Below are 22,715 nucleotides of genomic sequence, written 5' to 3'. Positions count from 1 at the left end.
CTGCGCTCCCGAGCGGGAAGACCTCATGCTTCGGAAGGGACGAGACTCCCCGCGTGGATCCGCAGGTTCAACACAGTCTGCCCAAATCCCAGATGTGCTTTCCCCTCGGACAGGGGCCAGCGGATCCCAAATGTACATGGACTTGCACAGGACCCCCAAGTGGCCAAAAGGAGCCTGAAAAAGAAGAATGAAGGGGCGCCTGGGTGGCTCAGTGGGTAAAGCCTCTGCCTTCGGCTCAGATCATGATCCCAGGGTCCTGGGATCGAGTCCCGCATCGGGCTCTCTGCTCAGCGGGGAGCCTGCTTCCTCCTCTCTCTGTCAAATAAATAAGTAAAGTTAAAAAAGAAGAAGAAGAAGAAGAAGAATGATGTGGGGAGACAGACGTGATCATTTCAAGACTCACCACAAAGTGACCGTTATCAGGACTGTGGTGTCGGTGTGAGGACGGACCGTGGGGCTGGGCACCCGCGACACACGCTGACCTTTACCGTCTGCCAGGGTCCGAGGCGGGTGCGGCCAGTGCAGGGGAAAGGAGGGTCCCGGGGCCGTGGCCGTCCGCATGTCCGAGAGTGAGGTTGGATCCCTACCTCACACCGTGGACAGAGGCTCGCTCAGAATCGGTGGAAGACGTCAGTGCAATCAGAGGTGACGAGGAGGCAGAACGCCTGGGAGCACAGCCTTGAGAAATGGGCAGAGTGTCTGCGCAGACGTTCCCCCAGGGAGGACGTCCCGGTGGTCAGGAGCACACGGACAGGCGCCAGCAGCCCTCCCCACCGGGCCGTGCGCGTCGGAACCACCCCGGGTGGACTCACGCGCATCAGGATGGACAACAGGGCGCGGTGGGGAAGTGGAGAGACGGGGCCGTGCGTGCTGTTGGTGGGAACAGTCTGGCTGTCTCTCAAAGGGCTGAGCATGGCGTTACTGGTGACCTGAAGGTCCCATCCCTGGTGTCTCCTCAGGAGAAACAGAAACAAAACGCTCCTATGGACATGTTGATGGCGGCTCACCTCATCGTCCACGCCGGGAGCTGCGCAGACGTCCGTCGGCCGGGAACGGGCTGACACACGCTCCCCAGTGCCCGGGGCTGCTCCTCCCGCCGCAGAAAGGAACGGTGATGCGCACAAACCCTGAGAGGTGACCGGTGACAGAAGGTACCCACAAAGGGCAGCGTGTCGTACGGCTTCTTCACGGGCGACGTCCAGACGGGCAAGTCCATGGAGACAAGAGACGGAGCCGTGGCCACCCGGGACTGGGGACGGAGAGACGGGGACTGACCGCTAACGGGTGTAGATTTCTTTCCGGGGGATGAAACCGTCTGATACTGGAGGTGGTGGCGGTCACAGAGCTCTGAGGACCTGCCCACCGCCCTCCGCTCTGCTCTACGCGGCTGGGCCGAATGGCATGTGGGGTCCCAGGGCGGCTCATCCTTTCAACAATTCTAATTCCAGTCCCGTTCCCGCACGGTGTGACTCTGGTTTCAGGAGCGGGGTATCGCGGGGGGACAAATCGCTTGCCCTCTGACCCCGTCTGACCGTGCCGTGGACCCGCACGCCCGGAAGACCGCATTCAGTCATTCCCTTCCTCAGAGTCCGGGTGTCTTGTCTCTTCCCTTCTGCTGACGAACGCGTGGAGGATCGTAAACCACCCAGCCCCCGAAGGTGTTTGGACACACTTCCCTTCTCTCTCGAGCTCACTTTCAGACAGAAGGTGAATGAGCCTCTGCCGACGACCACTGCGGGGCCGCGGGTGTCGCGGGTCGCACGGCAAGGCCCGGCCCCGCCACAGCTGCGGGCCTTCACGAGGCCTGGAGGGGCTGGGGGCTCCGCAGGCTTTGCTGGACGCGGCGGTGTGTCTCCTCCCTCCACGTGCCCCAAACGGAGACGTGGCCCAGAACGGGGCCGTGTTGAGGACGGGCGGAGCGTCGGCTCAGGGTCCGGGGACGCCAACACACCACGCGCTTCGGAGCCACACGATTCCGCCATCGGAACCGTGTGGGGAGCCCTCGGAACAGAAGGGACGAGCACGCGCTCGTGTGTGGATGACGTTCGGGGACCACCAGGCACGCCTCGCTCGGACGCACGGCCTCACAGGGCTGCGCTCGCCCCCGGGCCCAGGGGCTCCCCCGGCGCCTCCGTCCCCGCAGACGGCGTCCCGCGCTCAGCTTTGATCGCCTCGAGACCCACCTGCGTCTCTCGGGTCGGTCTCTCGTCCTTCTCGTCGCTGACCCGTGTCCCGGCGCGTGGACGGCCGCCAAGGGGAGTGGGTTCACGGCCCGCGGTGGGCGTGTGCTTCGGCGCCCGTGTGGACGCTCCAGCCGCAGCCGTGGGCGACCGTCACGACGACGTGTCTGTCTCTCCTCGGGGTCTCCCTGCGAGTGTGCCTGTCGGGTCAGGCGGGCGTCCTGCCTTTGGCTTCACAGAAACCGCCACACTCTCCCGACGGCCTGAGGGGACCGACGTCCTCACCAACACCTGCGAGGTCCGCCGGGGTCGAACCGCGCTGCGTATCTTGTCGGGAGCCTTCTGCCCGTCGCTCGCTTTCTCGGGGGAAATGTCTGTTCAAATCGTTGCCCATTTATTTTATTTATTTATTTATTTTAATTGTTGACTTTTGAGATACAAGCCCTTTATCGGACACACAATGAGCCGTTGTTTCTTCGTCTGTGGATGCTCTTTCTCCTCGAGGCCCATTTATTTCTTTAAGTTTAAATTTTTATTTTTGTTTTTAAGATTTTATTTATTTATTTGACAGACAGAGATCACAAGTAGTCAGAGAGGCAGGCAGAGAGAGAGAGAGGGAAGCAGGCTCCCCGCTGAGCAGAGGGCCCGATGCGGGGCTCGATCCCAGGACCCTGAGATCATGACCTGAGCCGAAGGCAGCGGCTTAACCCACGGATCCCCCAAGTTTAATTTTTAAAAAATTTAAGTTCAATTCCTTAACCCAGAGAAGATCGTTAGTTCTAGAGTGGAGGTCGGTGGTTCACCCGCGCTGGTCCGGCCGTGCCCCGCCCCCGCCCCCGCCCCCGCCCCCAGGGCCCGCGCTCAGCCTGTTTGCTGGCGTCTCCATCTCTGGTTTCATCTCATCTTCTTTGTCCTTCCTGTCCCCTATGCTCCTCTGTTTTGTTTCTTAAATTCCACACGGGGGGAGGTCACAGGACACGGGTGTTTCTCTGACGGACGCGTTTCTCTTAGGACAACCCCCTCCAGCTCCAGCCACGTCGCGGCGAATGGCGAGACCCCGTTCCTGGCTTCAGAGATAATCATCCTTTGATGCCGTCAGTGAGGACTCTTCATCTAACCCCACGGCGGAAAGGTCTCCTGTGTGGGGCCAGACCTCGCCTCCGCTGCGCTCCGTTCTGGGTCACTGTCCTACGTGCCAGGACACACGTCGCCTGAGGCTCACTCCCCTGCCCGAGCGGCCGGCGGCTCCCGCCCGCGTCCCAGACGAGGCTTTCTCCGCTGCCGCCCCTTTACGCCCTTGTTAGAAATCAGGGGACGTTTTGTCCACTTTTAGGCCGAAACTACATTTTTCTGTGATTCCTGTGGCTTTATATCGAGGCGTCCTCAAGTCAGGTCGCTGAGCTGTCCCCCTCCGTCCTCCTCTTCCGGCGTTGCTGGGGCAGTTCTGTGCTCTTCGTGTTTCTGGATGAGTTTTAACATCAGTTTGTCAATTTCTACCAAGAAACCCCCCCCCCCCAGGCCTGCTGGGATTGGGTTTTGGTTTTTGATTTTTCATTTTGAAATAATTATAAACTCCCAAGAAGTTACTAAAAGCAGGAGAGAGAGGTCTCACGTCCACCTCAGCCATCCTGAGAAAAGCCCAAGTCCTTCCAGGCTCTCCACAGCGGCCCGGGTCACCCTCTGCTCCCTGCTTCTCCCCGCGAAGCCGCACCCGCTGCTGCCCGCAGCCTGCGCAGGGCCTTTGCACTAGCCAACACCCTTCCCCTTCAGGCTTTCATGCGGCCCCAGCACCCCCGCCCCTGCCGCTGCTCAGCCCCCGCCACGGCACCCGGCCCCACGAGGCACCCACAGCGGCATCGTCCGTGGTCTCTCGGCCTCTGAGCCCCCGCTCCGGAACAGCGGGCGCCACGGCTGCTTCTCCAAGCTCTGCCCGCAGTGGGACACGGGCCAGTGTGTCGGACGTCTCGGACGACTGCAGATATCAGGCCCTCTTTAACGGAAGCGTGTTGTGTGGTCCCACTCTGCTGGGCCGAGGCCGAGCCCAGTCGGGTGACCCGGGCACCCCGGACGCCTCCAATTCTGCGCTTGTTCAATTTCAGCACCACGTGGGTTTTCAGGTTTTTTAAAGAAGATTTTATTTATTTGTCAGCGAGCAAGAGAGGAACACAAGCAGGGGGAGTGGCAGAGGGAGAAGCAGGCTCCCCGCCGAGCAGAGAACATGACCCGGGGACTCGATCCCAGGACCCCGGGAACATGATCTGAGCCGAAGGTAAAGGCTTCACTGACGGAGCCGCCCAGGCGCCCCACCAGGTGTTTTTGTAAAACACGGTCGTGGGAGCTCTCACGTTGCATCCTGCGTCTGCAGAGAGAAGTCGCTGTGCTCCCGCGCAGAAGCTGATGTGGGGACCTCTGGGGTGGCCGCTTCTCTCCTGGGCTGCATTGGTGTTTCTGCCCGGAGGGCCAGGGGTCGGTGGGATGGTGGCTCCGGGACCACTCCCCGAGCACAGGGACCAGACGTCGGAGCGCATGCTCCCAGCCCCTTCCCCAGAAGCGGCTCCGGCTGTGGCAGCTGCCGTGGCGGGCACACTGGCCCTGCAGGGTCCTGGTGGCTCTGTGCTCCATACACATTGTCTGTGGGAGATGTCCAGAGCCCACAGAAGGCCGACTCAGTGTGAAGCCCCCCAAGTTCTTCCAAGAGAAGACCCCCGGCGCTGGGTCAGCTGCATAGGCTGACGGTGGCCAGTTAGGAGTTCAGGCACCAGGGGTACGGGCCCGTCTGTGGCTGAGGGCGATGTTTCTCAAGGAGGGTGCGTGGCACAGAGGGACCCAACGGCTGCTGTGCTGGTGACTGGGGTTGGGCCGGGACTGGGGTGAGTACATGGGCTGGAGTGTGCCAGTGTAGGGGGTCAGAGCAGGAGGTCACAGGCCTGGCCGGGAGCGGGGCTGGAGGGGGAGGGCAGGAGGGTGCGGGGAGCACAGGGTTGGGGGAAGGAGTCAGCTCCCAGACCCAGGACGGGGAGCCGGGCGCCTCACCGTGCTCTGGGCCTGGCTCTCCCGCCCGCCGGGGGGCCGCGGTCCTCAGGGCCTCGTGCCAGCGCCGGCAGGATGGGACAGCGCCTCCCTGCGCTCCCCCCGCCGCGGTCGCTGTGTATCCATCGGCTCCGGCCGCGTAACGAGCTGCCGCCCACCGCGGCTCCGGCTCCTGAGGTCAGGGCTCCCCTGGCAGGTCTCTCCAGGGCTGGCTGGTGGGGATGGTCCCATACGCGTCTGGGGGGTGGACCGTCCGGCGCGGCGTTGGGACCGGCTGGGCCGCAGGTCCCGCCCCGGCAGACGCCCCCGACTCATTCCCGCTGCCGCCGAGGGGCGGGATGTTGCCGAGCTGGGGCTTCCTGTCCGCGTCTTCCTCATCAGCTTTTCGGAGGTGTCTCTTCCGTCCTCCGTGTGCGGGGAGTCAGTTCTCGCACTTACAGAGGCCGGTGATCACCCCAGAAGGAAAGCTGGTGCCCACTAGCAGTCACGCGCTGTCCCGACTGGCCCCCGGCCGCTGCTGATCTCCCTCTGGGTCTGCAGACTCGCCTTCTCTGGACCTTCCCGTGCCACCCGCGGTCCCCTCTGTGTGGCCGCCTCCGCCCCGTCAGGACGTCGTTGCTCAGAAGGCCTCTCAAAACCCCGCTGAGACCGGGGCGTCACGGGGACGTCTTGGGGACGACGGTGGAGTGTCACTCCCCTGTGTGGATGAGGGGCTGTTTCCAGGGCGGAGCCAGGGCAGTCGCGCCGCGTCCTCGGGAGGATGCCTGGAGCAGGGCCGTGCGGCCGCGCGGGAAGACACAGCCGTCCTGCGGCCCGTCTCACGTGTCTGCTGGCAGCTGGCGAGGCTCCCGCCCCGGGCCGTCCGCGCCTGGCCAGAGCCTGCCGCTCCGCCTTTCTGACCACGGCGGCCCCCAGGAGGCACAGGCATCTGGAGGAGGAATCGCGAGCTCTGCTGGGTGTGTTGGTGCACGTGAGCCTGGGGGCCTGGGGCCGGGGGAGCGTTAGGTGGGCTTGAGGAGATCTGAGCGCCCATCACCAGGCTTCTGGCCGGCTGAGCGGGGCCTCCTCCTGTCTGTGTAGACCCGCCGTCCTTCGACTGGCCTGTGTGTGGGAGACGGTTTAGCGCCGCCTGGGGAAGGTCCGGCCTTGCCCTTGGCCCCTGGTTGGCCTCTAGGAACGTTCTGCCTGATAAGGTGGTCTTTTTCTTATCTGGGCTTGGGGCCACCCCAGCTGGTCTACCAGTGGGATGCAGGGTGGGGCCTTGGGGAGCGTTCGATCAGTGTGTCCCCAGAGGGTCAGCCGACCTCGGAGCCCCCACAAAGACCCCAGACACCAGCGCTCGGCGGGCCGCCCTTCGAGCAGCACAGCAGACCCGCGCATGTCCGCATCGGGAAAGTGACGCTGTGTCTGACCCCGGCCGGCGGGCCGTGGGACGTGGGTGAGGCCCCATCGGAGCCCTGCCCTGCGCCCCCTCGCTGCTCCCTGCTCCCCGCTGGCGTGTGCTGGGGTCTGCTCGCGGGCGGAGCGGTAACCCTGATGGCATCCGCTCTCCTGAGCTCCGCCAGCCCTGGAAGTGAGCTATCAAATCCGAGTATGGTCTCGGGGACCCCGGGCTGTGTCCAAAGTGGGCAGGGGGAGCCCTGTGTCTGTCCCTCTGCATTCACGACCGTCCTGTGATGACCTGTCCTGAGGCCCCCAGCCCACCTTATTTGTCTGGACTCAGAACTCAGGCCCCGGCATGCCTGGGGTCACAGTCGAAGGGTGACATTGGCCTGGGGCGCTCATCCATGGAGGGGGACATCGGCTGGGTCAGGTTGCTGTCCTCGAGGCCCGCTGCCTTGTCAGAGTCCCCTGGCGGGCTGGGCTGCGGGTGTGCGGTGCCCAGCGGGTGCAGAGAGGAGGGCTGGACTGGGGGGCGGGGGCTGTCAGCCCCTCCTGGGCTCCCGCCCCCCCCTCGTGGCCTCCCCCCCCCCCCCCCCGTGGCCCCCCCCCCCCCCCCCTCGTGGCCTCGTCCCTCCTCCCAGACGGGGCTGACTCAGAGCCCAGCGCAGAGACGGACACGAGGGGACGGGCCAGCTTTGTTCGTCACTTCCCAGATGCTCAGTGGAATTCACCAGTCGCAAGTCCTCCTTCCAAACCCTGTACGGAGGGACTCACTCGTGCTCCATCCCCGTCCCCATGACCTGCTATGGCCGTGTGGGCGTGCAGCCACCGTTCCCGTGGCGCAGGTAAGGAACCAGGCCCAGAGCGGTCAGGGAGCGGCCCAGGACCTGGGGCCAGCACGAGCTGTAGGGCAATGGCACTGGCCAGGCCGCCTGTCCCGAGAGGACGGCCCCAGGCTGGCGCTTCTCTCCTCAGCGTGGATCCGGTCTCTACGGGAGTGGCCCCGGGGACAAAACAGGCGGAGCGACCAGAGCGTCCAGCACCGTCAGGGGTGCAGCTCTCAGTCGGAGGGACCGCACCTGGCACCCGTGCCCCCTCTTAGACCCTCACGGCGGCTGTGGGTCACCACCACCTGGAACCCAGCCCCAGCCCCTGTGGACGTGCTGGTTCGTGCGCCAACGGCCGGTGCCTGCGGCTCCAGGCCCACATGTGTGCGGTCACTCCCTCCCTCCCGGCCGAGTCTCCTCGTCGCCCTTCAGGAAGCTCAGCACTTCCACGTGCGGCGGGGACAGAGCACGCTGGGCGGTGGCTCAGCCTGAGCTCGCAAGCGCCCGCCTGGCGTGGCCGGCGGCCCCGGGCCGGGAGAGCACAGCCCCTCGGCGTTCTCTGGGCGCCCCGCTGCTCAGCCGCCAGGCCCGGTGCTGGAGGTCGGCGGTGTCACTGGGGGCATCAGGGCAGGAGTGGACACGCTCGGGACGACAGCGGGGCAGGCAGCTGTTCGGCACTGAGGCCGTGCTCCCATGGAAAGTGGCCGGCGCGAGGAGAGGTCTCAACAGTGTGAGTTGGGGGGGCTCCCAGGCGGAGCAGAAATATAGGAGCTCCTGCAGGCCCCAAGGAGCAGGGCAGCTCGCCCTGGTGGGCTTGTCTGTGGAACCTTTCCCTATGAGAGTCTTTTACTTTTACAGGCTTAAATCTGTTGATTCTTTTTTAAAGATTTTATTTATTTATTTGACAGGCAGAGATCACAAGCAGGCAGAGAGGCAGGCAGAGAGAGAGAGGAGGAAGCAGGCTCCCTGCTGAGCAGAGAGCCCGATGCGGGACTCGATCCCAGGACCCTGAGATCATGACCTGAGCTGAAGGCAGAGGCTCAACCCACTGAGCCACCCAGGAGCCCCAGATTTGTTGATTCTTCCGCAATGTACATTGTGAGTATTTCTGCAGGTTCAGGGCTGACTGTGGTTCCTTTTGCTGGATGTAAGTTTTCATCCTACGTGGTCAGCCCTGTCCATCACCTCGGGCAGGCGTGGCACGGAGCATTTCCGCGTGTGCCTGTGGCTCTTCCGTGGTCAGAGGTTGTCGGGTCTGTTGGCTTTTCTCTCCATGGCCCCGGGGGCTGCCCACTTCGTGCCCTTTCTTCCCTCCAGAGTTGGGAGCAAATGCAACCTGCGTGTCCAGCTGGTGGATAAGACAGTGTGTGCTTTGTTGAGTCCGGCTGCATGGAGGGTGTGGTCGGATGCGTGGACCCCACGGGCACCTAGGAATGCGTCCTTCGCCGGAAGGGACACCTCCAGGACCAGGTTCCCCAGGGAGGCGTCTGTGGGACTCGTGGGCCCAGCGGGGGCTGGCGGTTCTGACGCTTCATCCGAGGGCCTGGCAGCCGACAGGTCTTGGGCTCGGGTGTGTGGCTTCTTCTTCGGGCTCCCTATCCCGTGGCGCCCGCTCCCCAAGAGCGTGAGAGTGGATGTCGCACACCGCCTCGACGGCCCATCAGCCACAGCAGTCTGCAGGCTGGTCTCGACGCCAGGAGCGGGCCCTCCTGCCTGGCGGAGCTGCGAGGGCTGTGGTCTCGAGGTCACCGCCGCGGCCAGGTCCCTGCACCCTTCATGCCTCCCTCCAACCTCCACATCGACGACGCCCGCCGTAAGTGCAGACGACACACCTTCGGGGGCCTCTGGGGCGGTCCACAGGACTGCGCTCTGGGAATCCAGGCACGCGGGGTGCTGGGACATCTGGGGCCCAGGCACGTAGTGGACCGGCGACGGGCACAAAGGGCGTGCGTGGGCGATGCGAGCCAGCGGCGTGGGCCGGTGGGCCGGGCTCAGGGCCGCACCGCAGGGTGACGGAGGCCACGTGACGCCGTCAGGCTGTTTGAGTTTCGAGCTCAAGGCACGGTCGGAGAGCAAGCGTGAGCAGAGCACCCCAGGGCTCTGACCTCTCCGGGCTGTCGCGTCGATGTGCTCCCGAAGGAGAGGCACCTTCACCTGGAGGGCTGCTGACCTCCCCGCGTCTCTCTGGGAACCTGGGGCCCTCATGGGACGGAGCCGGACCCCGGCGCCGGGAGGCGGACGCAGGGGAGGGAGACTCAGACCGCCACAGCCGCAGAATCGGCGCGCCCCTCCCTGCCCTCGGATGGGGCCGGTCCTGCCTCCTCTGAAGACTCCTGAGACCTCGCCTGATGCGGTTCCTTTGCAAGCAGGTGACGGTTCTCACCCGCGCTGCTTCCAAACCTACAGTTAACATCAGATCCTCCCCGGGGGGAGGACTACACACCTGACTTGGGAAAAGAAGGCTGACCCATCAAAAGATTGGCAAGATTTGTCACTTTTGTTGTCAGGTGACTCGGGGCGTGTGAGGTGGTTCCAAGAGGTTCGGAACTCAGGAGCGGGAGGTGCGTGCGCTTTCTCCCGGGGTGCTTGACGCAACCTGAGCCCAGCCAGCCCCACCGGCGAGGCCGTGCAGCTGGAGGGCCGGGCGTGGTGCAGGCCGGAGCCCCCCTAAGGGAGGAAGACGTCACTGGTCTCCCGACGGGGTCCCACGAAGACCCTGAGCTCCCTGCCATTGGCGAGGCCCCGAGGGGCACAGGGAACGAAGGCTGGTGACCTGGGGCAGGGGGGCTGTCGTCTGGGGCGGGGCCGACGCGATGCTGATGCTGGACAGATTTTAAAGAGTCACAAGTAAAGACAAAACGGATTTGAACAGGAGAAGATGGTTGGGACCAAGAAATTATCGTAAGAGCTAATTCTTTGGGGACAAAAATCACAACGAAGTAGAGAAAGAATCAGAAGTCCTCATCAAGAAAAGAAGAAAGTTTAAAATGCACAGGAAGGGGGGAAGAGAAGAGCCAACAGAGAGACGGAGCGTGGTTTGTGTGTTAAGGAGCCGTTCTGATGAGCGCTAAGCCAGCGCATCAAGGTTGGAACACATGATTTTCTAAGAAAATGATTAATCATCATGATTGTAACAGAGACCCAAGGAGATGTCGGTGCACTGGGCGCCCGGCTGGTTCAGTCGGTTCAGTGTTTGACTGGATCTCGGCTCACGTCCTGATCTCAGGGTCCTGAGTTCAAGCCCCTTCCTGGACTTCATGCCGGGTGTAGAGCCTTAGAAAATTTTTTTGAAAAATCTGAGTGCACCATGTAACAGACCATTTTTCAAACAAAGCCATCGGTCCTCCGGTGTCCTGAGGGATCCTTACATTTCGGGGAAAGGGCGGCGCCACTGCTGTGCAAAGTATCGCGGTTCGTCCCCTGAGGATGTGAGATCACAGACCAGCCTCGTGAACGCCAGCACCGAAACGTTGGTGATCGGGACCAAAAAGCACCTGAAGGACTCGTGCTCTGGATCCACGCGGGGCTGGCGCGTGGCGTCGTGCGGACCGGTCGGAAGACCGCGGTCAGGAGACACCTGCCCGTGTCTGGAGAGGCCTCTGGTGGGATCTGACACGTGTTTTCTTCACTGAAGTCAAGCCCCATACAGCCAACGGGCCGCTCTCACAAGGGTTTCCAACGATTTCTAATGTATGTATTTGTTTGTTGTAGACTTGTTTGATTTTGCACGTCGTCTGGCGAGCCCACACTCCACCCGCTGGGGCCACTGGGATCCCCGGGAAACCATTTTTCTCGTTGGAGAGACAGAGTGGCAGAGCCGGAGGGAGCAGGGGAAGTGGCGGGCTCTGCGCTGAGCCCCACGCAGCCCGCGAGGCCGCCGACCCTGCTTTGGCTCCGTCTCTCCGCAGCTCAGAAGGAACTCGAGAAAGAGAAGAGGCAGACACAGGGCTCACCTCACATACCTCCTCTCTCCGGAGGGCACAGACTCACTCTGCCCGTCGACAGGCTCCTGCGAGCCCCTGCGGGACCCGGGGGGGGCGTCGGCACCAGCCCGGCTCGCAGCACAGCCGCCGCGCGTTCTCAGTGTGAAACCTTCTCAGTGTGAAACCGTCCGTCGTGCAGGACCCAGCTACCCTCAGGTGGGGCGCAGGGCACGGCCCGCCTGTGGAGGTCCGGTCTCAGCGGCCGGGTCTTCTGTTGTCGCCGGTGCCCAGCACTGGAGGAGGAACCAGGTGTAGAAGCCGCAGGGGCACCGGGGGGTTCGGCCTGTGCGACTCCTGACCTCTAGGTTGTAAGCGGGAGCCCCACCTTGAGTGTAGACATGACTAAAGATAAAATTAAAAGAAAAAAACCACTGGGGCGCCTGGGTGGCTCAGTGGGTTAAAGCCTCTGCCTTCAGCTTGGCTCATGATCCTGGGGTCCTGGAATCAAGTCCTGCTTCGGCCTCTCTGCTCAGCGGGGAGCCTGCTTCCTTCTCTCTCTCTACCTGCTTCTCTGCCTACTTGTGATCTCCGTCTGTCAAATAAATAAATAAAATCTTTAAAAAAAAAAAAAAGAAAAAACCACAAAATCTTTTTACAATCGCACAGAAGGAAGTACAGTTTGGTTTTCACAGACGATATGATTAAATCCCAGAACCCCCACCAGGAGGACCGATTCGGATTCTGCTACGAACAGTATCTCAGCCTGTGGCCGGGACAAAACCCGCTTGTTTGCCGGGAGGGTAACGAGAGGGAAGGGCCCACTGACCTCAGCTCTCGATGGCGGTCGCCGCGGAACGGAGTTAACAAGAAACTCCCGAGAGGGCGAGCGGGGCAGCCGCAGCCCCAGAGCGCCATGCGGGGCCTCGGAGGAGCGAGAGGCACAGCGCATTCCGGCATCTCCCGGACACAGCGGCGCCGCCGGCACCGGGAACTCACCCTACAGGTGGGACTTCACACGCGTGCAATGAGACACGCGAGGCCGGTCATCACGGCTCCGTCCGTAACGGCCCGACCCTGGCGGCGTCTCCACAGGCCCACGGGGGGGGCGGGGGCCGGGGGACGTGCACGGGGGGGGGGCGCCCCTGCGTGAGCGAGAAGGAGCAAGGTCCCTCCCTGTGACACAGGACCGTCTCCCAGACGGATAGCTGCCACGGCCGGGGGCTCAGTCCTGGTGAGACGGGGCGTGTGCCGGAGGTGGTGCCGCTCCAGGCAAAAGAAAACCTAATTCTGCGGCACGTCACCGAATGGGGGTTCCTTTCCTCCCAAGAGACCCAAAGGACATGGCCCAGTCCTGGCTCCCCTGGCCTCGTAGACTCAGCATCCAAGATGCCTCCTGGCGCCCAGTCGCGGCGGTGCTCCCGGCAGGAAAGGAGGGGAGACCACGGTCGCAGCTGCCCCGCACTGTATGCAGAAACGGATGTGGTCTCTGCTGCTCTCAGAGGGCCGCTTGCGTCTCCCGGGCAGAGCCACCAGCCGGCCGGGGGACTCTGTGGAAGGTAAGGGCAGAGCCAGGGAATGCGACTGTGCCGCCACGCTGGCCGCTCCTGGACGATCCCAGCGCACGCAGGAGGCAGGGGGACGCTGGCTGGCGCCGCCCGGGAAGCTGGATGTGTGCCGCGGGGCAGGAGGTGCTGCCCTGTCCTCCGGCTCTAACACCCGGTGCGCCGTTACCGACACGAGGGATCAATCCTGACACAGTTCCCAAGGGGCCCTTGGGTGGCTCAGTGGGTTGAGCGTCAGACTCTTGGTTCCAGCTCAGGTCCTGATCTCCGGGCCTTGAGGCCGAGCCCGTGTCGGGCTCCACGCTGGGCGTGGAAGCGGCTCCAGGTTCTCGGGGCTCCCGCCCGCCCCGCTCTCGTGTATCCACCATTTGCATGTGCACTTTCCTTTCCAGAGAAACGAGACCAGGAACTGACGCGCGGCCAGGACAATGCAGCATTTGGAAACTTTTTAAAAGTACGAAACGGTGTTTGAAGAGGAATTGATAATGTGAACCACAACCTGCTTAGAATTTGACAATAACAGGCCCTTGGCAAGGGCGGATCTGTGGGACGCGCGTACAGCAGCGTTAGAGGCGAGGCCGAGGCTTCGACGGAGATGAAGGAAGGAGAGAAGTCAGGCCGCCCAGTCAGCGCAGCGGCAAAGGGGCCATGGCGGCGCAGTCCGAGCCGGCTGCGGAGACGCTTCTCTGAAGACTGGTCCGCGCGCAAAAATCAACATGTAGGACGAAAAGGGGATTAACTATAGTCTTGGTCATTCTTTTTTTTTCTTTTAAAGATTTTATTTATTTATCTGACAGACAGAGATCACAGGCAGGCAGAGAGGGAGAAGCAGGCTCCCCGTCGAGCAGAGAGCCCGATGCGGGGCTCGATCCCAGGACCCTGAGATCATGACCTGAGCTGAAGGCAGAGGCTTAAACCCACGGAGCCACCCAGATGCCCCAACCTTGGTTATTCTAAATGTAGGAGACATTTTGAAAAAAGTGCACACCAATAAATCTGCAAACGCAGCGAGCACATAGATTTATGGCAAATTAAACACACTGAAATACACTCCAAAGTCGTAATAGTAATCAAACCTCTCTCCCAGTGGGCTTCCCAAAGCCCCTCAGCCAGTGGGCTTCACGGTGAGACCCGCCAGCCCCCTGGGAGCTGATAATACATGATGTGTGAGTATTCCGGGAAAGGAGAGCTAGAGGGAAAGGGTCCAGCCCGCCTCAGGAGGGCAGAACAGAAATAGAATAGGGGGCACGAGATCACGGAATCCTAAACCAGGTTCAGGTGTAAGCACGAGATTTTAAAGTATTCGCTAACCCAAATCCAACGGTGCGTTAAGGTCACACACAGTTTATCTCGGGAGCATGAACATCGTTCACATGAGATCACACACAGCATTTCACCAGGCTAAAGAAGGAAATTAAGATCTTACACTCATGCAGATTAAAGTATTTGACAAAGTTTAATACATACCCACGACTTAAAAACAAACACACCAACAAACCGAGCGTAAAAAACAAGAACCAGAGGGAATTTCTTAGCGTGGCGAGTGCCACCTCCTGCAGACCTGCAGCTGTACGAGGGACGTGTCCCCTCGAGCAAAGGTGTTCGTGCTCACGGGCGCCGCTCGGGGTCAGCCTGCGCGTCCGATGCAATAAGGCAAGAAAAAGAAACCAGTGGGTTAGGAGCTAGGTGGAGGGAGACCCAACTGCAGTACCTTGTATCCTCAGATAACGCGATAACTTACTCTGAAACGCCACAGTAATCAGCAGACTAGCTACTGGCACTCCTCTGAGTTCAGCAGGGTTGCCTGATACAAAAACCAGTAGGGTTTCCCTCAGTCACTGGGGATAAACCAAACCCAACCCAACCCAGGAACGACGTGACTGAAGAACTATACGTGCGGGGCGCCTGGCTGGCTCTGTCGGTGGAGCAAGCACCTCTCGACCTTGGGGTTGTGAGTTCAAGCCCCGAGCTGGGTGTGGAGACGACTTAAAAACAAACTCCTTGAAAAGATTAATTCAGGACCCACAGTCCTTTATGGGGGAACCCCCAAACCCCTAAAACCGAAAATATCTTTCCAGGCCTTAAGACTGGAAGAGAAGATCTCTTTGTGCCAGGTTTGTGGGTGAGGCCAGGTGGTGAGGGCAAGGCCGGGGCACCCTGGCCCAGTGATGCTTCAGCCGTGCTTGCCGGGTCCGGTGCCCAAATTCCTGTGGGTTTGGAGGCGTGCAGGAGGCTTTGAGCAGTCGAATGACTCTCTGCTCCGCTGGCATCCTGGCCCTGCTGGGTGTGCCTTTGATCCCAGCTGGCCCACGGCAGGTTGAGGTTGCCGTGGCCCCCAGAGTCAGTCCCCCAGGGCTGTCCCCCAGCCCACCCAGCCGCAGTGCCGGGACCCGGCCTTCCCTAAGGCCACCCCTCCAGGAACAAGCGCCGTGGGCGCTGCCCGCCACGGTGGCTCACAGGTCGGCGGGCTGCGCTGGGCTTCTCTGCTCAGCACCTTTGTGGCTCGAGCTCCGCCGAGAGACATCCGGATGCTGACCGGGCCCGACGGGGTTCTTCCCGACCTGTGAGGCCGGGAATGCCAGGGCGTGCCGGAGCGCGTCCATCCACGCCTGGCTCAGCCGAGCGTCTGTGTGTGTGTCTGTGTGTCTGCGTGTCTGAGTGTCTGTGTGTGTGTGCGCGCGTTCGTGTGCAGGATGTGCGGGGCCTGGCGCCAACCCCTGCAGGAGAGCCGCAGGCAGCTCCTCCTGACCCTAAATACCGGGGGCAATGGGGGGCTTGAACTTCCAGGGGCATCGGCAGCGGGCGGCCAGCAGACGCCCCTTTCTGCCGCCTGGACCAGGACTTGCTGCATGACGTCCTGCCTGTGGCCAGGCCTCTCTGGGATGCTGCGTCCTGGCCAAGGGTGACATTCTGTGGACCCTTCGTGTCTGACCTGGGCTCTGACAGGGGGTGTGGCTGCGGCCCTGGGAAAGCCAGAGGGCTGCCCGGTGATTCCGACGCAGCCCAGGCCAGGGGCATGGAGGAGGTGTGTAGCCGCAGGGGGCGCGGAGGCCTACGGGGGACCAGCAGCAGGACCCGCTTTGAAGAAGAGGCCGCACTTGAGTCCCAGCGGGGGAGGAAGGACGGGCCCTGCGTGGGGGTCTGTGCATAGCTGAGCAGAGCCGGGGTGGGTGGGTGGGGCAGGGGCTCCCGGGGACCAGAATGTAATCTGGGGGCTCTGGAGAGCTGTTGCAGGCTTTAGCTGGGAAGGATCCTGTTGGGTGTCTCCTGGCAGCCCGCCAGGCCCAAAGGGGGAGCAGAAACAGGGCAGGACAGGTGAGGAGACTGTTCCTCTTCAGACGGGGGTTTAGGAGCACAGGGGAGGGAGTGGGACGGGCGTGGAGTGATGGGGCCTATGTGCGGGATCCTGAGAGGGTCCCGAGGCTGGTGCCCCCATCAGGGATCCAGGCTCCATGAGGGTTCACGAGGAAGTGGGGGACCACCAGGTCCCAGGGAAGGAGGCGGCTGGGGGAGGGCTGGAGGGAGCCCGTGGGCCTGCGGGATGAGTGCCAAGCGGGCAGCGCTCCATTGGCAGGCAATGATCTTGAGGAGCCTTTACTCCCCTCTGGAATCTGCTTTAATGGCTCTGAATGCAAACAGCGATGGACAGTGATTTTCACTGCAGAATTATCTGGGAACCACCTCAGTATCCAACCACAGGAGATGTATTCAGTCAATCCTGGTCCAGTCTGAGGACGGCTTATTCTACAACCCCATGTGTCACGCTTTCTCCCTGCTTGTCGGGGCGATCTTTTGACAATGTCACTCCTCCTTGATCAAACACCTCCTGGGGCTCCCCACTGCCCTCACGGCCGCCCCCTAGGCTCCTCTCTCCAGCAGCTACCATTCTGCACAGGAGACCAGGCCCTTCTCGGGGGTCTGCTGTGCTCCTTGGGGCCCTTCCCGAGCCTTTCCAGCACCCCCTCCCCCCCAGACTCCCCTTGCCCCGGGCACTTCCTGCCTCTCTCTCTCTGTCTCTCACCCCAGCAGCCCTTCTGCTGTCAGGACCCTCTGTGGAATGTGGGTGTGTCCAGTGCCCAAGCTGGGGCTGGGGCTGCGGCTGGGGTCTGGGTGTCAGCCCAGGCGAGCAGAGCACCCGGGAGCGAGCAGGCCCGGAGCGCCGCAGTGGGGGCCTGCCCCGGCCAGCCCTCCGGCCATCCCCAGGCTCAGTCGGCCTGCAGGGCGCCCCCTGACCCTCAGGGCCCCAGCATCTCTCCCAGACTCCGGCTGCCGCAGACCTCTCAGGTTCTGAGCCCCTTGAAGGCAGCCCCCATGCAGCTCACGGCAGGACCGGGCACCCAGGGGTTTGTATTAAAGGAACAGACACCCGGAGGCAGGGCTGAGGAGTGGAGGTGCACCCAGCCCAGACACCGGCTTCTCAGCCTCGCAGGCCGTGGAACCCTGGCTGGAGCTCCCACCTCCCCCCTGCAGCCTCGCCTCCTCCAGCACCCACCCTGCCTCTACCACACAGGCCCCTCGAGCCTCCGCCAGCTCCCAGTGCTGCTCCCGCTCGCTCCCCCGGCTCGGCAGCGCCCACCCCCGCCCCTCCGCCGACTGGGCCCACGGCCTCCCCCTTCCACCCTGCCCCCTGCCCCGAGCCAGCCCCACCGAGTCACAGCCCCCGCTTGGCCCGCGGGTGCCTCCCCCAGCGCGCGGGTCTGCGCCTGCAGCGGCCAAGAAGGAGCCTCGACCTTGGGTCACCGCCGTCTGGGGGTGCTGCTGCGGGAAGGCATCACCCCTTCCGGGGCCCTCCATCAGCCCGCCCTCGGCGGCGCGGCCCAAACCCAGCCCGCGGGCCCCTCTGGCCGCTCCCGGCCTCTCCAGGAATGCGCACAGGGCCCGGGGCGGGCGTCGGAGCAGGCCGGGCTCGCCGGGACAGGCTTGGGATGGAGCGCGGGGGCGTGGAAGGCCCCGGACTCCCCGTGGGCCCTGCCGCACCCGGGTCTTCCACGTGGGCGGAGACTTCGTCCGGATCGCGGGCCTGCACCCGAGGGACCAGCCCTGCCCTGCACAGGGACGCAGAGCGGGCTGCTGGGTGGGCACAGGCCTCCTGCTCTCCCGTGGGTGCACCTGGCCTGGCTCCCCACACCCCACACACTCAGAGAGAGGCACCCCCGCCCCAGAAGGACACTCCAGGTCTCTGGCAGTTCTGTGGCAAGAGGACTGCCCGGCTGGGGAGCGGGCCCGCACATCAGTGGGGAATCAGGTAGATCCCGGTCCTGCTGGGACACGCTGGGGGCCATCTTGGGAAGGCTCCCCAAGGGCCAGGCTGCTCCTGCTCCGGGTCTGGGCCCTCCCCTTCCTCAGTGCTGGGGCCCAGCTTGAGTCCCCTCTCCTTGGCTGCATGGGGCGGATAGAGCAGGTCCCAGACAGGCCTCTGGCACAAGGTGCGAATGGCTGTCATTCCCATCTGGCAGGTGAGGGAGCCCCTGGCAGGACTGGCGGAGGAGGCAAAGCAGTGCCCAGCCGCCCCCCCCCCCCAGGGTCCTTCTGCCTCACCCCTGCAGCCCCCAGCTCCGGCTCAGAGGGCAGCCCCTTGTCCCAGGGTCAGGAGTGCCCGGTGGCGTTTGAATACGGGGCACACTGAGTGGGCAGCTGTCGCGGGCTCAGAGGGGCTGCCAGGGGTCGGGGACCAGTCCACCTGAGGGCGAAGGTGAGGGCCTTCAGGTCCGCCTGGTGGGCTGTGGCACGCTGGGGTGAGGCCCAGGACATTCTGGGGTCCCTCCTCGTACTGGATGGTTCAGCACCAGGCTGGCCTCAAGAGGGAATGTGGGGGTGGTGGGTGGTGATCATGGCATGGCCTGGCAGGTCGGGAAGAGTCTGGCAGAGAGAGCCAGGGCCGGCCCCCTCCCCAGCCTGGGCAGGCTGGGAGGGGGCAGAGCCGTGTGCCGCTCGGAGGCAAAAGGTGGGGAACGGACCTGGGTCCACAGGTGAGGAGCCAGGACCTCCCCCCGCGGGGAAGAGGAGAGTCAGGAGCTCCAAGGGCACCCGCCTGGATCCCCCCTCCCCCAGCTTCCCCTGTGGCCTGGCTGGCAAGGCCTGGGCGCGCCCAGCTCCCTGGAGTTGGCAGGGATCAAAGGGCGGAAAGCCGTCCTCCGCCCTCGCCCACTGAGACAGGAATCCGTGGCCCCGGGGGACGGAATCCGCAGCCACATTCCGGGTGCCCTGGTCGCCACAAGGCAAGGGTGGGGCCGGGCTGAGTGCCGAGACTGGCACCACGGAGCGTGGGAACGGTGCCTCTGCCAACTCCCAGGTAGGTGGGCACCCTCTGCCCGGCCCTGGCTGTGGCCTTCACCCTTTCTGCCCTCCCTCGAGGGTCTCAGGAGGACCCAGGAGGGGTCCACATTGCCAGGTGGGGATTCCTATGGAGGGTTGGGACCGAGTGCCCCTCACTTCCCCAGGGGAGACGCAGCCCTGATGGCCACCAGGCACCCTGGGCTGGCAGACCCTGCCCTGTCCCAGCTGGCAAGGGGCAGGGCGAGCCGGGGGGGGGGGGCGTCCCCTGCAAGTGTCACATGTAGCAGCAGGATCCTGGCACACTCGTGTGCACGCACGTGTGTGCATGCAGCCTGGGGTAGCTAGCTCCCTGGCAGGAAAGCCGCTCTGCCTGTCCTGGCTGTAGCTCCGGAGCTCCCCAGGAGGTCAGGCCCCCACTGGCCGAAGCAGGGCTGCCTTGGCCCTGCAGACCCCGCCTCCGTGGGAGCCCGGCCGGCCACCGTGCTCTGCCCAGGAGTTGGCCCCTCCCACCTCCCACCCCCACCCCAGCTCCCAGGTGGGGAACAGGCCCAGAGAGGTCAGGAGAATTTCCCAAAGTCACACAGCGAGGTAGAGCCAACACAGCAGATTCCAGGTGCACATGGAGAAACCTTGAAGACCTAGAGCTTGTGCTCTCGAGAGCCCGGAGCGCGGTGGGGCTGCACCCCCTTCTCTGGCCTGTTTCCTCACCTGGGAAGTAAGCTCGCAGTGGCCACCTGGCAGAGCTCTCCAGAAACCTGGAAGGCGCCAGCGGAGGGCCAGTGTCCTGGGCTCAAGCTCCCAGCTCCCCCCTCAGCCCTCCTGATGCACCCTAAGGCCGCGTCCAAGACACGCGCCCCCTGGTGGCTACCGACGGCATGAGGCCCTGTCCCCTGCCCCTGGTGATGGTGTGGCTTTTACCAGGAGGTCCAGGGGACAGGTGAAGAAGGCAAGGGGAGAGGACAGGCCTGGGGGGAGGGGCTGCGGGGCTGGAGCGGCCTCCCGGGGGGCTGGTCCACGCGCAGAGATGGAGGGTCTGGGGAGAACAGGTCTCCTGCCAGGGTCTCCGCTGGGCGGGCCGCACATGCCCGGTCAGGAGCCTGGAGCAGATCCCGAGGCCATCGGCGCTGAGGGACACTGCGCCCCGCGGGGAAGCAGGGATCGGGGTCAGGGACAGGGTCCACCCTCGAGAGGAGGGGCAGCCCCAGCTGCAGGACCGGAGAGGCTCCTGGCAGATGACGCAACGGTGCTCAGATGAGGCCAGTCTGTTGCCCTGGGGCCACCAGACTAGGGGACGTGGACGCCAGCCCTCAGCCTTCTCAGAGACGGCTTCACCCTCCTTCAGACCCAAGTGCCAGGTGGCCACGGGAGGCCTCCCCCGCCCCTCCCCACTCAGACCTCCTCCCCCATGGCCCTATCTTGGCCTCCGTGGGGTCATCACAGCACCGACCCGGGAGGCCCAGCGTCGCTGGAGATATGTGAAGGGAGGGACTTGATGAGCAAGCGAAGGGGGAGGCTCACGTGGGGGTCCCAGTCCGCCCAGGCCCCCCACTTGTCCCGGCCTGGGGTCCAGCCTCGGGGTCAGAGCCAGTGAGCTGTGGCTGGTCAAACCCCAATGGAGTCGGGGCAGGGAGAGACTCACAGTCATCCACCGGCCCCCACAACGAGGGGGGAGGGAGGCAGGCAGGGGCCACGCAGGCACGTAGGTACACGGCATGGTCACGTAGACACACGGCAGGCAAGGCCAGGCCTTCTCTGGCCTTTGGGTCTGGGACTGAGCGAGGGTTCCGGCTGTGGGGTGGTGGCAATTCCTGCCTGGTCTCTGGGCACAGGGCAAAGGGACAAGTCTTGGCTTGGAGCCCTGTAGCCCCTGCTCCTTCAGCTCCACCATGGTGAGGCCTGTGGGGTGCTGGACAGGGGAGGGCTGAGAGGCAGATGTGAGGTCTGCTGGGGAGGGCACCTGACTCACCCCAGGGGCATGCTCAGCGTCCCCTGGGGAAGGGGCTCCCTGCACCCTAGGGCTTGTGGTTTTGGCCGTGACTGCCTCCGTCCACCCCTAAAAGGACACTTCCTCCCTGGAAACAGTGGATCAGAGGAGCCCTCCTTTCTGGGCCCTGCTGTCACCTGGGACCCCTTGGCCACACATCTGTGCTTGGGACACCAGCCTGCCTTCCCCTGGCCTGGGGTGCCCTGTAATTCCCCAGAATCCCAGAAGAGCCAGTGAGGGCAGGCCAGGGAGGGGAGGAGGAGGAGGAGCCCCGCGTCTCCAGGGGCTGGCATCTGAGAAATGTTTACACAGTCCCCACCTAAGGGGTGGGATTGGCAAACACACGCACACACACTCCTGTGGACACACAGACATACGGTCGCACCTTCTGTGGGCGCGCGTGCACGCACACGCCCAAGGGCAGACATGCGCCACTTTGGTGAGCACGTGTTCACGCCAGCGCGCACCTCCACACACGCGGGCGCACAGGGCACACCAGCACGCGTGGGCGTGAGCGCGCGGGTGCTGGAACCCAGGGTGGGGGGCGGGAGAAGTCGGCTCGTGGCTTTGGGTCCTCCCTGCTCCCTTTTTCTTCCGCGGACCTGCCCCAGAACGGCCTCGCGGAGCAGGTGCCCCGGGTGCCTCTCCAGGGCTCCAGACGGTCCCCAATCCTCAGCGACCCGGATTTGATGGGAGCAACGCCCTGGGCGCAGTGGGGAAACGGAGGCACAGACCTTCCGGTCAGGTGTCCCAGGCTGCTGGGAGCCAGGCGCCGGGCCCGGGGCGCCGCGGGCGGCGGAGGAAAGGGCCCGGGCGGCTGGCTCCGGGAGCAGGGGTCGGGGCCCACCCCGAGGGCGTCGCGGATCCGGCCTCCTGCGGCCGGGCCGCGGGTTCCCCAGGGACTTCCAGCCGCGAGCGTCAGCGCGCTCGGCCTCGCCCCCCGGCCGCAGCTGGTGGTTTGGCGCCGCGCGCCGCATTCCCGAGGGGGCGGGTGGCCCCGGGGCTTAGAGCGGAGTCGGGGGTCCGCCCCGCCCCCCCAGAGCGGCCCTGGGGGGGGCGGGTCTCGGCTCAGCCCCTCCGTTTCCGCGCGCTGGGTGAGGGCTGGGAGGGACGTTCCGGGGGACTCACGCTCACCGCCTTGCGGGCCGGCCCCGCGGGGTCAGGCCTTGAGCCCCGGCTGGCCTGACACGTCCGACGGCCCCGCCCCGCCCCGCCCCGCCCCGCAGGGCTCTGCCCGCCGCCCCCCAGGTCCCGGCGCGCTCCCGGCGGCCGCGCGTCAGGGTGGGTGTGCGCGCCGCCGCCGGGCTGCCCGCCGGGCCTCTGGGCCGGGGGAGGTCGGGAGGGGGCACAGGGACTGCCTGGCCGGGACCGGAGGCTGGGGCGCTTGGGGCAGGGCCGTAGGCGGCGCGGGACAGGAGGGCTCCGGGCCCTGAAGGGGTGAGGGCAGCGAGCCGGGAATCCCTGAATCCGCTGCGGGGGCAGGTACCGCCCACCCCTGCTCTCCCCCGGGGCAGATGCCTCTCCCTGCACCTCTGAGCGCGGCAGGCCCA

The 22,715-nt window shown here is 64.2% G+C and overlaps 3 protein-coding genes across 9 annotated transcripts in view; 2 read left to right on the top strand and 1 right to left on the bottom strand.

The window, feature by feature from the left end:
- The window catches only part of JAG2 (jagged canonical Notch ligand 2), a 109,192-nt gene extending 105,808 nt beyond the window's left edge, over positions 1–3,384 (top strand). The window contains exon 24 of the mRNA XM_059374169.1: positions 3,192–3,384. Within this exon, the coding sequence (XP_059230152.1) occupies positions 3,192–3,259 (68 nt within the window). The 3' untranslated portion in view covers positions 3,260–3,384. The remainder of the gene's footprint in view (positions 1–3,191) is intronic.
- The window catches only part of PACS2 (phosphofurin acidic cluster sorting protein 2), a 214,643-nt gene that overhangs the window by 182,912 nt on the left and 9,016 nt on the right, over positions 1–22,715 (bottom strand). The gene's annotated exons all lie outside the window — the stretch shown is intronic.
- On the top strand, positions 3,743–13,928 carry LOC132000329 (uncharacterized). Of its 3 annotated transcripts, XM_059374184.1 has the most exons (7): positions 3,743–5,050; positions 5,751–6,166; positions 6,291–6,403; positions 7,307–7,438; positions 7,569–8,150; positions 8,329–8,518; positions 8,738–8,822. In XM_059374184.1, the coding sequence occupies exons 2-6, from the start codon at positions 5,971–5,973 to the stop codon at positions 8,443–8,445; spliced, it is 1,140 nt and encodes a 379-aa protein (XP_059230167.1). In that variant the 5' UTR covers positions 3,743–5,050; positions 5,751–5,970; the 3' UTR covers positions 8,446–8,518; positions 8,738–8,822. The 3 variants fall into 3 exon arrangements, with proteins under 3 accessions (XP_059230167.1, XP_059230168.1, XP_059230165.1); XM_059374185.1 differs by lacking the exons at positions 3,743–5,050; positions 8,738–8,822 and adding an exon at positions 13,298–13,928 and having other exon boundaries at positions 5,106–6,166; XM_059374182.1 differs by lacking the exon at positions 3,743–5,050 and having other exon boundaries at positions 5,106–6,166.

This window comes from Mustela nigripes, chromosome 13 (assembly GCF_022355385.1).
Source record: "Mustela nigripes isolate SB6536 chromosome 13, MUSNIG.SB6536, whole genome shotgun sequence".
Classification (NCBI taxonomy): Eukaryota; Metazoa; Chordata; class Mammalia; order Carnivora; family Mustelidae; genus Mustela; species Mustela nigripes.
The sequence above is the reverse complement of the archived record's forward strand: the minus strand, read 5'-3'. Positions and strand labels throughout refer to the sequence as shown.

Coding starts and splice junctions, on each gene's coding strand:
- LOC132000329 (XM_059374185.1), top strand. CDS start 5,971: ATGCCTGGAGCAGGGCCGTGCGGCCGCGCGGGAAGACACAGCCGTCCT. Junction 7,439..7,568: donor CCACCGTTCCCGTGGCGCAG/GTAAGGAACCAG, acceptor TTCTCTCCTCAG/CGTGGATCCGGTCTCTACGG. Junction 8,151..8,328: donor CGAGGAGAGGTCTCAACAGT/GTGAGTTGGGGG, acceptor TTTATTTGACAG/GCAGAGATCACAAGCAGGCA.